This window comes from Oenanthe melanoleuca, chromosome 26 (assembly GCF_029582105.1).
Source record: "Oenanthe melanoleuca isolate GR-GAL-2019-014 chromosome 26, OMel1.0, whole genome shotgun sequence".
Taxonomy (NCBI): Eukaryota; Metazoa; Chordata; class Aves; order Passeriformes; family Muscicapidae; genus Oenanthe; species Oenanthe melanoleuca.
This window is the reverse complement of record NC_079359.1, coordinates 2,828,014-2,844,473: the sequence shown is the minus strand read 5'-3', so window position 1 is coordinate 2,844,473 and position 16,460 is coordinate 2,828,014. Positions and strand designations below refer to the sequence as shown.

Sequence of the window (16,460 nt, the reverse complement as noted above, 5' to 3'; positions counted from 1 at the left end):
CTGCCCCTGCAGGAGGATGCAGCCACCATTGAATGGGACTGTGCCAACACCCTGACTGACTGACGGGTGTCAGCTTGGATTCTGACTCTGGCAGGGCTGGGATTGTTCTGTGTAATACTGCATTTCTATTTGAATTTTCCTAGTAAAGAACTGTTCTTCCTAATTCCCATATCTTTGCCTGAGAGCCCCTTAATTTCCAAATGATAATAATTTGGAGGGAGGGGGTTTCCATTCTCCATCTCAAAGAGAAGCTCCTGCCTTCATTGGCAGACACCTGTCCTTCACACCAGGACAATGATGATCTTCCTTCCCTGAAGCCAGCTCTGACCTCTCCTCACAGCCACTGTGAAAATCCCTTTTTTCACCCTCCAGCAGCTGCTTTTCCCCTCCAGTGCAGCCCCACCCTCAGCAGGGCGTGCCCAGCAGCCCAAATCTCCAGAGCAGGACCCTCTGGGGCCCGGGGCCGCTTTTCCCTGGACAAGCTCAGCCCGTAAGCCACGAATTCCCGAATCCCTGGTGCGGGGCAGGTCCCTGGGGCCCTGAGCGCGGCCCTGCCACCGGGCAGACAAGTGATGCGATAATCAGCAGCCAGGCGTCTGCCCAGCCCCAAAGCTCTGCTTATCTGGCATTTTCCAGACCCAGCAGCGCCCCTGGCAGCGTCCCAAGGAGCGAGGAGAGGAAAAGCAGCTGGGCCAGATTGCTGAACCCTCCAGGGCTGAATTTACCTCGCGCTCTCCTGGAGCTGCTGGGATTTCCCCAAATCTCAGCGATTTCCAATTCCCAAAGGCGCTCGGTGGGAGCCCCCTCTACCACCCGTAACTTTTTTATTTTTTAATTTTTTTTTTTTTTTTTTTTTTTTTTTTTTTTTTTTTTTTTTTTCTGCTGGATCCACACAAGTTCCGTCCCAGGAACCAGCAACTCTCAAATAGTTTTTTTTTAACGCGGCTCTCCGCCGGGAAGCAGGCAGAGGGAGAATTTAAAGTGCAGCCGTAAGGAAAAGCTCCGCGATCCGCTGGAGGAGCCGGAGCTCTCCGGGAGAGCCCCGCAAGGAGGGTGCGGGGGTGACAACGACCGGGCGATGCTTCACCTCCCCCAGAACCCCCCAAAAATCCCCCGCTGCTCCGCGCCGGGGTTGGTGCCTCTAGAGGGAGCTGAGTCCTGCGCGGCTCCGCGCCCGCGTCTATCTATGGTCAGCGGGGTTGGGTTTCTATTTGATTTTTTTTTTTTTTTTTTTTTTTTTTTTTTCTTCTTTCCTTCTTCTTCTTTTCCCTCCCTCTCCGCGGCCCCGCGCGTTTCCTTTGCGCAGGAAGGGAGCGGCCCGAGGGATGGAGCGGATCCCGGCAGGGATGCGATAGCTCCGACCCGCTGCTCCCCGCCGGGACGCGGTGAGTGGCCCCGTTTCCCCCTCCCCAAAATCCCCTGGGATGGGTTATCCCCGTTCTCCGGGTGGGTGACAACGACAAAGGTCCTCAAAGTGCAGGAAATCCCCCGCGTCAAGACTGGAGTCCCGCTCCGGGCGGGTCGCCGCGCCAAAAAAAAAAAGGAATTTAGCTGCCCCAAAAAGGGAATTTCCCCGCGTTTAACCGAGCTTTCTCCAGTTGCGTTTTCGCGCGGTGACAGCTGCCCGCGGCATCACTCGGCGGGGCCCGAGGGGACACCGGGCACAGCTGTCCCCAGAGAGGAGCGGGTGACACCGGCCACGGGCAGGCTGGGGGTCGTTTGCCCACCCTGGGGCCGTGCTGGGTGGGCAAACCCCAAACTGGGCAAAGTCCTGCCCTGGGGCAGGGGGAGGAGCGGCCCTGGCTCCGATCTGGCCGGGCAGGGATGGGATCAGGAATCCTGTGGGATCTCTGTCCCAATAGGGATGGGATAATGAATCCTGTGGGATCTCTGTCCTGGGATCAGGCAGGGATGGGATCAGGAATCCTGTGGGATCTCTGTCCTGGGTGGAATCAGGAATCCTGTGAGATCTCTGTCCTGGGTGGGATCAGGCAGGGATGGGATAATGAATCCTGCAGGATCTCTGTCCTGGGTGGGATCAGGTGGGGATGGGATCAGGAATCCTGTGGGATCTCTGTCCCAGGTAGGGATGGGATAATGAATCCTGCAGGATCTCTGTCCTGGGTGGGATCAGGCAGGGATGGGATAATGAATCCTGCAGGATCTCTGTCCCAGGCAGGGATGGGATCAGGAATCCTGCAGGATTCTGTCCCAGGAGGGATCTCTGCCCTGCACGGCCTCGTGGAGTCACTGCCACACACCAGAGCTGCCAAAATCTCATCCCAGGGGATGCTCCATCCATTTCCTGGCACTCACAGCACATTCCTTCCAGAGCCCTCTGGCTGGGCCTAGATTTAGGGATTGCAGCTGCTCCTGTGGATCCTCATGGATCTGCTTCCCTTCCCACCATCTTCCCTGAACCAGGGCTCAGGAACTTTGCTTTGGAGAAAAATTGGGAGAAGTGATGAGTGTGACTTAAAGACAGGCAGGAAATGTGTCTGAGACCTCTGAGAGGAGGAGATGGAAAGAGGGGGAAATGAGGAGCAGTTGTGTTTGTTTGTCTGGGGAGGGCTGGGGGGTTCCAGGAAGGTTCATTCTGGCATTTCAGGTGCTGCTGATAAAGGTCAGAGCCCTGTTCCACCTTGGAGGTGCAGCTAAATCTCATCCAAAGTTCTGGCTGCTGCTTTTAACCCCTTGCAGCCTCCCACAAGACCCTTGTAGGGTGAATCAGACCCTGCAAGTTCCCTGACAGCCTCCCTTGAGCCCTGACTCAAATCTTGGAGGATTTTCATTTTCTGCAGCCCTGGGCTGTCTGTGGGTGTCATCTCCTCCTTCCCACCCTGCCCTGTTCTCCAGCACGGTGTTCCCATAACAAAGGGAAGCAGGAGGAGCACAGACAGCAGCTCTGGAGCCTGGGCAGGATGGTCTGAGGCACTCTGAGCCCTGCAGAGATGGGCAGTGAGCTCTTTTGGGAGCCCACATGGGCATTTGGGGACAGCAGTGACAGGGCTGCAGCGTCCTGAGTGTGCCAGGGCCCAAAAGGAAACCGAAAACAAAAGTTCCTACAGTGCTGAAAATGAAATCCAAGTTGAAAGTCATGAGTCATCTGCCTCTGGGTTCCTGTGCTGCACAGCCCTCACTCCAGGAAGTGCTCACTCCTGACAGCCCTCGCTCGTTCCGGGCAGGAAAAGTCCCTGTCAGCCCTGGGCCACCGTGGGACACAGCCCTGCTGCCCCACAGGCCAGCTGGAAAAGCTCCAGAGGCTCCTTGAGCTCTTTGCTGGGTGCACCCACACCCCCCCAGCACCCTGTGCCACTGTGGGGTACAGAGGAAACTCCCCCTGCTCCCAGTTCCCACAGCTCCAAGGAGCTGCTCCCAGTGCAGGTGGGCTCAGCCATGGGTGGGGTGGCAGAGGGGGAAGCACAGGAGGCTCCTCAGTGGAGGAGGGGATGGACACCCTGCCAGGGGATGGACAGTCCCAGGGGATGGACAATCCCAGAGGATGGACAATCCCAGGGATCTGCACATCCCAGAGGATGGACACCATACCAGGGGATGGACAATCCCAGAGGATGGACAATCCCAGGGATCTGCACATCCCAGAGGACGGACACCATCCCAGGGGATGGAATCTGGGAGATCTGCACCATCCTAGGGGATCTGCACCATCCCAGGGGATGGACAATCTCAGGGGATGGACAATCCCAGGGATCTGCACATCCCAGGGGATGGACACCATACCAGGGCTGGGAATTCTGTGATTCTGAGAGCCAGGAGAGGCAGCTCTGGAGCAGCTCTGGGTGAGTGGCCAGCAGCTCTGGGTGAGTGGCCAGCTGCTCTCCCCAGGGATTGACCCCTGGTCCCAGCTGATGATCTCACTGCCTTCTCAGCTCTGCCTTGGATGGGGATGTTTGAGTTTGGGCAGGAAGGGGGAAATCCTGTCCTTCCCTCTTCAGAATGTAGGAAGAAGCAGCATTTCCATCCTGCTCACCAGCCTCAGGCCCTGAGTGCAGCTGTGCCAGGACCTGATTTTCTGAGGCACTTTTCACTTCCAGGCCCCATCCCAGGGAAAACAGGCTGTACTTCCTGCCCCACATTGGTTTTTCCTTCTGAACAATCTCCAGTGTGAAGCCATGAGCATGAACCACATTGTGCACTTCTCCCATAGCCGTGGGTGTTCATTTATCCCTTTCTTTTTGTCCAGCATGCAATTTAATGTCAGGAATTGTGTCTCATCCCTGAGCTCAGGACAGCCCCAGCTCAGACCTGTGGGGCTGGAATGTCAGACAGCAGCAAGGAGCTGCCCTGATCCCATTAATCCTGGCAGGAACTTCATGGTCTCATTCCCAAACCCCTGGGGTGAAGGAGCCCTGATGAGCCCTGAACTGCAGGTTTAGGATACCTGTGAACTTCAGGGGAAATATGAGCTTTGTGTTTAGTGCTCATTTAATTTTCTGATTTTCTGAGAGGGAAAATGTAAAGAATTACATTACATTACATTACATTACATTACATTACATTACATTACATAACATTACATTACAAAGGGGAATTAGAGGAAATTTGAGTCCTGGAGGAAATCAGGACTCATCTCATGGTGGTCTTGCCATGGCAGCTTGGTGTGGTTGCACCCAGGGGGTTACAGAGGTGCTGGAATTTTTTTTTTCAGCCTTTTAGGAAGCTCTGTGGTCCGGGGTGATGAGAGCTGGTGCAGCCCACACCTCTCTCAGAACAGGATGGAGCAAAAACAGGAAGGAAGTTGATCTCAGCATGTGAGGTGTGGGGTGTGGGGTCTCTTTTTGTGGCAAATGACGAGATCCTCCAAGAGGGGGAATGCAGGGAGGTGGGAGTGGACCCGGTGCAGAGCATTTTGTGGGTACAGAATGAGTGAGCCAGCATGGGAGGAGCCTGCCGTGGCCAGATAAAAACACCTTTATTGAGCAGTGGGCTCTGCCACAGGGGATTCCTGGGGCTGTGAGGGACCACATCATCATCTCCATCATCTCCATCACCCTTCCAGGTGAAGCTGCCACTCCCAAATCTCTGCCATGGCCTCGGGGAATGAGGGGGACCCTCCACAGCTGGAGGAGCGCCGGGGGAGCCGCAGGCGCAGGCTCAGCTCAGGTAAAATGTTCTGGGGTGCTCCGGGGAGGGAGCAGCTTCAAACCTGGATTTTTTTTATCCATTGCTTTGGCAAGATGGGATTTCCTGTCCCCAGGGCTTTTTGCAGGGCTGGGATAACAAATCAGCTCGGTAATGAATTGAGCTGGGAGGTTCTCAGTGGTTCTGGGGCTCCCAGGGGCCTGGAGCATCCTGCTCTGGTGGGAGGTGGAACTGGGGGAGCTTTAAGGTTCTTTTCCATCCAAAATAATCAAGGATAGTGTCAGGGTGGGCAGCAAGGTGGGATTGGAAAGTACAGGGAGAACAAAGTGCTGGGAGCTGCCTGCTGTGGTGTATTTCCTTCCTGAGAACAAGAAAACAGGAGGGGTTTGGGGTTTAAATGACAGAGGAAAACAGATCTCAGGCAGTCTGGGTGGCCTGGGGGTGACACCAGGTGCCGGCAGGGCAGGGTCACTGTGTCCCATGTGAGCCCAGCCCAGCCCAGCCCTGCTCAATGGGCGAAACTGGAGCGGGGCCACAGGAACTGGGGAAAACCCTCAGCTCCCAGCAGGATGAAATGTGACTCCTGGAGCTGCTGGGCAGGTGGGGAGGGTAAATCAGCCGAGTCAGCTCTGTCAGCGTGGGGATGGGGCTGGGGGAGCTCAGCCAGCTCAGGGCTCTGCCCTCACACTGGGATTTCTGCTCTGGGCTCTCTCCCTGTGGGGGCACTGGAAGGAAAATATCCCATCCTTGCCATGCCAGAGTCCAGGAGGTACAAAGATCCACAACAGGAGCAGCTGTTTGCTGATTTCCTGTAGAGGCCAGTGAGATGCTGGTGTGAAAACCAGTAAGAAATCAGCTCTGAGCACGCTGGGTCACCGTCCCAGTTCCTGTTTTCTTACACACTTGGCAGCAGTCCCAGCATCTCTCTGCTTCCCAAAACTCATGGAGAGGCAGGAGGAATTCCACCTCTGGAATCTGGAGCTGCCTCCTCCTGGCAGTGTGTGATGGAACAGGAACTCAACACCAGAATCACAGCAGCTTTCCTGGGGGCAGTTCAGGACCTGGAGCAGAAAAATCTCCCTTTCTGAGGGATCAGCTCCTGCCTCACAGCCCAGCTCTGCAGGGAGGCACTTTGGGGATGCTGCTCCTCAAGAGCAGAGGGAGGGGAAGGTTTTGTGCTGTGCAGATTCCTCAGGCATGGCAGGTGTCCTTCCCCTTCTGGAATTTCTGCTCTCCAGCAGGAAGCACAGGGCAGTGCTCACCCTGATCACCCTTGGATCCTTCATGGAATCACTGTTATGGATGTAGGAACCACCAGTCAAACCCTGATCCAGATCCTTGAGTGGGAGAGATCCCAGCACAATCCCACTGGGTGCTGGGGTAGCACCTGTGTGAGTGGGGGGTGTCCTCCTGTCCAGGTGTTACTAAAAATAGTTCCTGGGGTAACCCAGCCCAGGGATTATTTTTGTGCACAGATTTCCTCTTCTGTCTGGCCGAGTGTTTGCACTCCTCTCCCTGAAACTCTGACTCAGTTGGTTTCGTTTTCTGGCTCTCCCTGGAGCTCACCAGCTCCCAGTTCCCAGAAGGGGAAGGATTTGTTTGCCACCAAACAAACCCGTGCCTGAAAACAAAAAACAACCCCTGGAAAAAGTGACAGGGGCTGTCCTTTCCCTTCAGCTCTGCAGCACGGGACAGGGAGGTGGGACCAGCCAGAAAACCCTGAGGAGGATTTAGTGGGATTTTTGGGATTTTGGGGTTTATGGGGCAGCACTGCCAGCACAGCTGTGCCCTCATTTCCCAGCCCTGGGCAGGAAGATCTCAGGTTGGAAATGCAGATTCCGGATTTATGTGTGTGCTGTCCCCCAAGGATGGGGAGATCCCCCAAACCCACAGTCCTGCAGGATCCCCCTCTCCTGGACATCCCGTTCCTGGAGGTGTCTGGGTGCCCTGTGGAAGCTGAGCTCTGACCCTGCCCCACCACTCCTGTCCCCACACAAAGAGTGTCCCTGTGGGGTCCCTCAGTGGGGCTGTGGGAGCCACTGACCCTCTCCAGGTGCTTCTGGAGCAGCTGGAACCAGAATCCTGCTGCAGGGGGGACACTGACTGTGTCCCTGAGGCTGTGGGGACAGGGACATCTGTGTGGGTCTGGAGATGGTTCTGTGGGGACAGGGACAAATGTGTGGGTCTGGAGAGCAATTTGTGGGGACGTGTGTGGGTCTGGAGAAGGTTGTGAGGGGACAGGACACACGTGTGGGTCTGGAAATGGAAATTATGGGGACATGTGGGGTCTGGAGAGGGTTGTGTGGGGATAGGAGGTCTAGAGAAGGTTGTGAGGGTGCAGAGATGTGTGTGGGTTTGGGGAGAATTCTGTGGGATATCTGTGGGTCTGGAGAAGGTTGTGGGGGGACAAGTGTGGGTCTGGAGAAGGTTATGGGGGGACAAGTGTGGGTCTGGAGAAGGATGAGTGGGGACAAGTGTGGGTCTGGAGAAGGTTGTGGGGGTCTGGAGCTGGTTCTGTGGGCACAGGGACATGTGTGGGTCTGGAGCTGGTTCTGTGGGGACAAGGACAAATGTGTGGGGTGTGGAGAAGTGCAGGAGTGCAGGGACCCCTGTGGGTCTGGAGAAGGTTCTGTGGGTGTAGGGACATCCGTGTGGGTCTGGAGCTGTCACAGACAGCTCACATTCCCCACATTCCCCCTCTGGACCTGGAATTCCTGAAATGCCGAGCATGACTGGATTCAAAATGAGCTCAGTGAGGACTCATTCACGTCGGGTGTTTTTCGGAATGGCGGCAGAGGGCTGGCGTTCCCACAGGCAGCACAGACTCGGGGTGGCAGCGAGGGCAGGGCCGCTCCCGGGGTGAGGTGGAGGCAGGGGAGGCTGAGCACTGTCCCTGTGCCCTGCAGAGGGCCGGGTGGCGGAGGAGGCCGAGGAGGTGTTCAGGAGCTACGCCTTCCACCGCTACCAGCAGGAGCGCCGGGAGCGAGGGGCAGAGCTGCCGCCCGACCCCGAGATGGAGCAAATCCAGCAGGACCTGGACAGGTAAATCCTCACCCTGAGCTGGGCCTAAATCACCAGAGTGAGTCAGCATAGCCAGGCCTGACTCTCCTGTCCTGCTTTGGAGGACAGGTGTCTGCCAATGAAGGCAGGAGCTTCTCTTTCCAATGGAGAATGTAAAACCCCGTCCCGCCAAATTATGATCATTTGGAAATTAAGGGGCTCTCAGGCAAAAATATGGGAATTAGGAATAACAGTTCTTTACTAGGAAAATTCAAATAGAAATGCAGTATTACACAGAACAATCCCAGCCCTGCCAGAGTCAGAATCCAAGCTGACACCCGTCAGTCAGTCAGGGTGTTGGCACAGTCCCATTCAATGGTGGCTGCATCCTCCTGCAGGGGCAGATGTGGTTCAGCTGGAGCAGTGCTCCTGGAGAAGGTGCAGTTTCCTCTGAAGCTCCAGGGATGATGTGGAAAGGTCTGGCTTTCCTCTGGGATCCAGTGGCAAAGGCTGCTCTGGTGTTCCAAATGTCAGTTTTTATCTGGGTAGGAAAGGCTTGGCTCCTCCCCTGGCTGGAGCATCTCCCAGTGGGATGATGGAATTTTATCAGTCATGCCCTGGGACTCAGTGGCCATGAACAGGAGATATCTCCTGGAGGGAGGATGGGCTGTGGGAAGATAAAGATGATTGCCCAGCTGGTTTAAAGATGGCCCATGAGCAGATAATGTGTGCCAGGAGATCAGGGGCACTGGGACAGAATTCACATTTCTGGCCACATCAACCCAACACACTCTGCTGATCTGGGCCTGGCTCTGCTGAGCCGGGCCTGGCTCCGCTCCCCCCGCAGCACCGGCAGCCAGGTGGGGCAGCGCTTGGCCATCATCGGTGATGACATCTACCGGCGCTACGACGCCGAGTTCCGCACCATGCTGGAGAGCCTGCAGCCCACCCGCGACAACGCCTACGAGACCTTCACCAAAATCGCCTCCAGGTAAAGCCCCAGCACGGCCTGGGGGCTGTCCCTGCAGGAGAAGGGGAGGGGAGGTCAGTTAAACCTGTCTCTGGGCTCCTGTCTCTGGGCTCCTGTCTCTGGGCTCCTGTCACTCCTCCAAGCACCTCTGGTGGTGACAGCCCTGTCCCTGTGCCCTCTGCTTGGTGTTTGTGTCTAATTCCTTCTTTTCTCCAGTGTTTGTCTCTAACTCCTTCCTTTCTGTCCTTTTCCTGCTCCCCTGTCCGGGAAGCCGCGCTGGCTGAGGCGGCAATGCTCACAGGTAAATTAAATTAAATTAAATTAAATTAAATTAAATTAACTCCTGTCACTGTCACTGTCCTGCTCAGGTAAATTAAACTTGGGGCTGTTTCCTCAATCCTGATCATATTGCTCAAGATCCCCTGGACTGGAGAACCCTTCCAGTGAAAAGATTTTCCGAAATATTCAAACTGAATGTTTTGTGATAGAACTTGGGGCCGTTTCTTCTTGTCCTGATCGTGTTGCTTGAGATCCCCTGGGCTGGAGAACCCTTCCAGTGAAAAGACTTTCCCAAATATCCAAACTAAATGTTTCCTGGTAGAACTGGGGGCTGTTTTCTCAATCCTGATCATATTGCTTGAGATTCCCCTGGGCTGGACAACATTTGCAGTGAAAAAATTTTTCCCAAACATCCAAACTAAATGTTCTCTGGTAGAATTTGGGGCCATTTCCTCTTGTCCTGACCACACTGCTTGAGATCCCCTGGGCTGGAGAACCTTTGGAGTGAAAAGATTTTCCTTTATATCCAAACTAAATGTTTCCTGGTAGAACTTGGGGCCGTTTCTTCAATCCTGATCATATTGCTCAAGATCCCCTGGGCTGGAGAACCTTTGCAGTGAAAAGATTTTTCCCAAATATCCAAACTAAATGTTTCCTGGTAGAACTTGGGGCCGTTTCTTCAATCCTGATCATATTGCTCAAGATCCCCTGGGCTGGAGAACCTTTGCAGTGAAATGATTTTTCCCAAATATCCAAACTAAATGTTTCCTGGTAGAACTTGGGGCCGTTTCTTCAATCCTGATCATATCACTCAAGATCCCCCAGGCTGGGCAGCTGTGCCAGGGCTGGACAACTTCCAGATGAAAATAATATTTCCATAATACCCAACCTAACCTTTGTGGGGCCGTTTCCTCAATGTTGCCCGCACTGCTGGCTCTCCCCGGGCTGGGAGCTCCGGGCAGGGATGGAGGGATTGCCTGGGCTTTGTTGCAGCCTGTTCGAGAGCGGCATCAACTGGGGCCGGGTGATCGCCCTGCTGGCCTTTGGCTACCGGCTGGCCATGCACGTGTGGCAGCGCGGGGTGAGCGGCTTCCTGCGGCGCATCGCGCACCAGCTGGGCCAGTTCATGCTGCGGAACCGCATCGCGCGCTGGATCGCGCTGCAGGGAGGATGGGTGAGCAATGCGGGGCAGGCGGGGCTGGGCTGGGGGATGGTTTGGGGCTGGGGGCTGCTTTGGGGTCAAGGGATGGGGTTTGGCATCGGGAGAGCAGGTTTGGGATCAGGTTTGGGGTCAGGGTTTGGTGGTCAGAGGGGCTGCTTTGGGGCTGGGGGCTGCTTTGGGATCAGGTTTGGGGTCAGGGTTTGGTGGTCAGAAGGGCAGGTTTGGGGCTCAGGGTTTGGGGCTGAGTGTTTGGGGGTCGCGGTTTGGGGCTGAGTGTTTGGGGCTCAGTGTTTAAGGGTCGGTGTTTGGGGCTGAGTGTTTTGGGGTCAGTGTTTGGCAGTCAGTGTTTAAGGTATTTTAGGTATTTGGGGGTCGGTGTTTTGGGGTCGGTGTTTGGGGGTCGGTGTTTAAGGTATTTTAGGTATTTGGGGCTCAGTGTTTGTGGGTCGTGGTTTGTGGGTCGGTGTTTGGGGGTCGGTGTTTGTGGGTCAGTGTTTGTGGGTCAGTGTTTGTGGGTCGGTGTTTAAGGTATTTTAGGTATTTGGGGCTCAGCGGTGTTTGGGGGTCAGTGTTTAAGGGTTGGTGTTTGGGGCTGAGTGTTTTGGGGTCAGTGTTTGTGGGTCAGTGTTTAAGGTATTTTAGGTATTTGGGGGTCGGTGTTTGGGGGTCGGTGTTTAAGGTATTTTAGGTATTTGGGGCTCAGTGTTTGTGGGTCGTGGTTTGTGGGTCGGTGTTTGGGGGTCAGTGTTTGTGGGTCGGTGTTTGGGGGTCGGTGTTTGGGGGTCGGTGTTTGGGGGTCAGTGTTTAAGGGTCGGTATTTGGGGCTCGGTGGTTGTGGGTCGCGGTTTGGGGGCCGCGGTTTGGGGGTCGGTATTTGGGGGTCGGTGTTTTGGGCTCAGTGTTTGTGGGCCGTGCTCTGGGGGCCGCGGTTTGGGGCGCGGGGCGCTGACCCCGCCGTGTCCCCGCAGAGGGCCGCGCTGCGCCGCTACAATGAGGTTTACATCAAGTTCCTGCTGGTGGCGGCCGCGCTGCTGCTGGCACACCTGGCGGCGCGGCGCCTCCTCGCCTCCTGAGCCGCGCCCCCCGCCCGGACTGCGCTGCCCCGGGGCCGCCACCCCCCTGCGGAGCTCTGGGGTCTCTGCACCCCCAGGAGAGAATGGGGAGAGGGGGGGGATCTGCTGTGGTGCCTCAAAAAGCTGCTGAGAAAGGGAGGGGACATCCCTGGGATGGGACATTTTGGGGAACGGAGATATCCCTGGGATGAGGCATTTTGGGGATGGAAACATCTCTGATGAGTAATTTTTGGGAATGGACACATCCCTGGGATGGGTCATTTTTGGGATGGGGACATCTCTGATGGGGCATTTTTGGGAAGGAGATATCCCCGGGATGGGACATTTTTGGGATGGGGACATCCCTGGGATGGGGCATTTTTGGGGACGGAGACATCTCTGATGGGTCATTTTTGGGATGGGGACATCTCTGTGATGGGACATTTTTGGGATGGGGACATCTCTGTGATGGGACATTTTTGGGATGGGGACATCCCTGGGATGGGGCAATTTTGGGATGGAGACATCTCCGATGAGTAATTTTTGGGAATGGACACATCCCTGGGATAGGACATTTTTGGGTTGGAGATATCCCTGGGATGGGTCATTTTTGGGAATGGGTACATCCCTGGGATGGGATGTTTTTGGGATGAGGCATCTCTAGGATAGGGGCAACTCTGTGATTGGACATTTTTGGGATGAGATATCTCTAGCATGGGGTCATCTCTGGGATGGGACATTTTTGGGATGAAGCATCTCTGAGATGGGATGTGTCTGGGATGAGGACACCTCTGGGATGGGACATTTTTGGGATGAGGCATCTCTGGGCCCTGTGGCTCCTCTGGAGGAGCAGAGGGCTGTGACACTGGCCCAGTGGCACTGTGACAATGCCAGGGCTGGGTCCTGAGCCCCTCCCACCACTGACACTCCATCCCCCGTGTTTGATCCCAGCCCTGGGAAATCCCAGAGCAGCTGCTCCAGCTCCCCCTGTCCCAAACCCTGCAGCCTTTCCATGGACATCCCAAAAAAACCCTCCTGGCCCAGCTGGGAATCACCACCAGTTGGGCTCCCTGCCCCTTACTGGGAGGCACTGGAGCAGCTCCATGCAGGGAACTTATCCTGGTTCCATTCCTGGCTGATGCTTGAGTGATTTTGGGGTGAGGAGGGGAGCAACCTCCTCTCTCCCATCCCAAACCTTCCTTTGATTTTTTTTTTTTTTCCTTTGATTTTTGCCAACCAGGGAATTCAGGGAATTATTCCCTGTCCTGCCCTTGCAGCTGCCCAGGCTTAACAGGACCAGCCTGAATTTTTGAATACTCACATTTCTCCTGTCCTGTGCCTCTTTTTTTTAACAGAAAAATGAACTTTTCAGCCTGTTCCCACATCTGAGCTTGTCATTTTTTACTCCTGGCTGTTCCTGCAGGATCCCTTTTCCCTCATTGCTCTGCTTAAGAGAAAAACATTAAAATATTTCCTGTATTATTCCCACTCCTGCTTGCATGTGTTTGCCCTGAGCAGGGCAGCACAGCTTGGCCACGCTCAGGTTTTTGTGGCCACAACTCAAGTTTTGTGGCCACAACTCAGGTTTTGTGGCCCTCCTGTCTCACCTGAGCCCCTCTGACTGGTTTCCCCCCTGCAGGTGCATTTCTCCACACTAAATTCCCTTTTCTCTTCTCCCAGCTTGGGATTTCCAGTTCCAAGCCTTTCCTGTGCTGTGACCAGTTTAACCAGTTTAACCAGTACGATCCCCAGCTCCTTTTTGGGTGCAAGCACCACCAGATGGAGCCTTTTGGCCACCATGGGCCCCAGCCCTGGTCCTTATTTCCCTTTTTTCTGCTAATCAGCCCCTTAATTAACAAATTACTGTTGGTTCTCTGCTTGGGCTGTGTGTCCAGCAGGATTTTTCAGAGTCCTTGGAAAAAAAATAAAAATCAGCTTTAATTCACTTCTTCAGCCACACTCCTGGAGCTCCAATGGATCAGGGAGAGCTTTTGCTGCTCATTAATTCTCATTTCCCAGCTAAAGCTTCCCCTTGCAGCTGTGAGGCCATAAAGGATTTTTTTTTTTTTATTTCCAGATTTATGGGAAAGGATCAGTGAAGTTCAGGACAGAGAGAACTTTTCAATAGGTGCTGCACAAAGGAAAAATTGCATTTTATCCGTTTTTCTCAGGGGATTTGCAGAGGGAGGAAGCTCAGGGTGTCAGTGCCTCTCCTCCCTCTGCTCTCAGCTCTTCCTGGCAGCGGTTTCTGGGGGGAAAAAAACTTAAATTGGGGATGTGGGGCTGAACTGGGACTGTGCCCCAGCCCTGCATGGGAAGGAAAAGGGGCCTGGGGGGATTTCCTGGGAGCCAGGGAATTCCTGGAGGGCTGGCAGGAGGAATTCACCCAGGAGGATTTATCCAGGAGGAATTCATCCAGGAGGGATTTTTCCAGGAGGGATTTTTCCAGGAGGAATTCACCCTGGATGAATTCACCCAGGAGGATTTATCCAGGAGGAATTCACCCAGGAGCATAGATCCAGGAGGGATTGATCAGGAGGGATTTTTCCAGGAGGAATTCATCCAGGGGTGAATTCACCCTAGAGAATTTATCCAGGAGGATTTCTCCAGAAGGAATTCATCCAGGAGGAATTGATCCAAGAGGAATTCACCAGGAGGGATTCACCCAGGATGAATTCATCCAGGAGGATTTCTCCAGAAGGAATTCACCCTGGAGGAATAGATCCAGGAGGAATTCATCCAGGAGGATTTCTCCAGAAGGAATTCACCCTGGAGGAATAGATCCAGGAGGAATTCATCCAGGAGGATTTTTCCAGGATTTATCCAGGGAAATTGATCCAGGAGGATTTATCCAGGATGAATTCACCCAGGAGGATGGGGTGGTGCATGGAAAAGGGGTGAGAGCCCCAAGGACTTTTATTTCCTCCTCTTGTCTCTGTTTTTACTCCTCATGAGCCATTTTCACACCTTCTGAGCCTCTTTTTACTCCACCTGAGCCCATTTGAGGATGGTTTTTAATCCCACCCTCTCCCAGCTCTTCCCTCGTGGATGGAGGAGTCAGTCCCAGCTCTCTGAGGGTCAGAGCCTCTAAACCAGATTTAAACCAGGTCTAAACCAGGTCTAAGCCAGGCCTAAGCCAGCCCAGGTGCCCAGGGCTGCTGGCAGCTCTGAGCCCTCCCTGTCACTGTCACCTCTGCTCCTTTTCCTGGTGTCCCCTCCCCAGCCCTGCAGGACATTAAGTGACACATTAAGGGTGGGACAAGGACACAAACCTTGTTTTTTCCAGAGGGGAAATCCACAGGGTTGTCCCAGAATGAGGTGGGGAAGGAGGGACCTTTGTGGCTTTGACCTGAAAAAAAAACAAAAAAAAAACCTAATCCAAATCACAACCGTTTGTTTTTACAAATAATCTGTTTTTAAATAATGTAATATATATAAATCTATATCTATGTCAAAATAAAAATGGTACACAGTGTGCAAACTCATCTCCTGGCTGTGTGTGCAGGGTTTGCTTCCAGTTTTGTTCCAGGAGTTTTGTTCCAGGAGATGGAAAAGGGGAAATTGGGATGGAAGATTTTGGGGATGAAGAAGAGAAAATGTGGGAAGGAAAAGGGGAGGATGTGGGGATGGAGAAGGGAAATTGTGGGGATGGAAGACAGGAGATTTTGGGGATAGAGAGGAGAGAATGTGGGGATGGAAAAAAGAGAAATTGGGAGGGAAGATTTTGGGGATGAAGAAGAGAAAATGTGGAAAGAAGAGGGGAGGATGGGGGGATGGAGAGGGAAATTTTTGGGATGGAGAGGGGAAGTGTTGGGTTGGAGAGGGGAACATTATAAGGATGGAAAGGGAAGGTTTTTGGGGTGGACACGGGAGGTTTTTGGGGTGGACAGAGCAGATTTTTGGGATGGAGAGGAGGCTGTGGGACTCTGCAGTCCCAGCAGCTGCTCCACTGCCCAGAACTGAGAATCTTTGATGTGTCCACACCTTCCCCAAGCAGGAAACAACAAATTAAAAACGCATCCCAGGGCAGGAGCAGCAGGGTTCTCTGCCATGAAACACTCCAGGAAAGGCAGGAAAACCCACAGAGAGACAGCTGGGACCTGTCCCTGGCACGGACCCCTGGCACCCCCAGCTCTGCCCCGCTGCTGCCCCACTTTTTTTGGGAGTTTTGGGAGCCCCCGTGGGGCCCCGGGCCGTGGTGAGACACCATCGGGGGACACCTGCCCTGTCCCTGTGCCAGGAGCTGTCCCCAGCCCGGCTGTCCCCACCCCATCCACCCCAGGGCAGCGCCAGCAGCGCCCCGGGGGCTCCGGGCTCGGGTTTCGGGGTGCCCGGGAGGGGACAAGGGCACAGAGGGGCGGGATTGCGGCTGGGGGGGACAGAGCCACGGGGGCTGAGCCGGGAACGGAGCCCTGGGAATGCTGAGCCGGGAATGGATCCCTGGGAATGATGAGCCGGGAATGGATCCCGGGAATGCTGAACCCAGAATGGATCCCTGGGAATGCTGAGCCTGTTCTGAATCCCTGGGAATGCTGAGACCAGAATGGATCCCTGGGAATGCTAAACCCAGAATGGATCCCTGGGAATGCTGAGCCTGTTCTGAATCCCTGGGAATGCTGAGCCGGGAATGGATCCCTGGGAATGCTGAACCCAGAATGGATCCCTGGGAATGCTGAGCCGGGAATGGATCCCTGGGAATGCTGAACCCAGAATGGATCCCTGGGAATGCTGAACCTGTTCTGAATCCCTGGGAATGCTGAACCGGGAATGGATCCCTGGGAATGCTGAACCCAGAATGGATCCCTGGGAATGCTGAGCCGGGAATGGATCCCTGGGAATGCTGAACCCAGAATGGGTCCCTGGGAATGCTGAACCCAGAATGGATCCCTGGGAA

The 16,460-nt window shown here is 54.5% G+C and overlaps 1 protein-coding gene across 2 annotated transcripts; it reads left to right on the top strand.

Moving 5' to 3' along the window:
* The first annotated feature begins 1,266 nt into the window (after positions 1-1,266).
* BAK1 (BCL2 antagonist/killer 1) lies at positions 1,267-15,047 on the top strand. Of its 2 annotated transcripts, XR_008842391.1 has the most exons (7): positions 1,267-1,385; positions 5,021-5,124; positions 8,010-8,145; positions 8,951-9,094; positions 10,346-10,526; positions 11,483-12,285; positions 12,384-12,914. XR_008842391.1 is itself a non-coding variant. In XM_056511627.1 (6 exons), the coding sequence occupies exons 2-6, from the start codon at positions 5,049-5,051 to the stop codon at positions 11,585-11,587; spliced, it is 642 nt and encodes a 213-aa protein (XP_056367602.1). In that variant the 5' UTR covers positions 1,267-1,385; positions 5,021-5,048; the 3' UTR covers positions 11,588-15,047. The 2 variants fall into 2 exon arrangements, 1 of the variants encoding a protein (XP_056367602.1); XM_056511627.1 differs by having other exon boundaries at positions 11,483-15,047.
* The last annotated feature ends 1,413 nt before the right edge of the window (positions 15,048-16,460 follow it).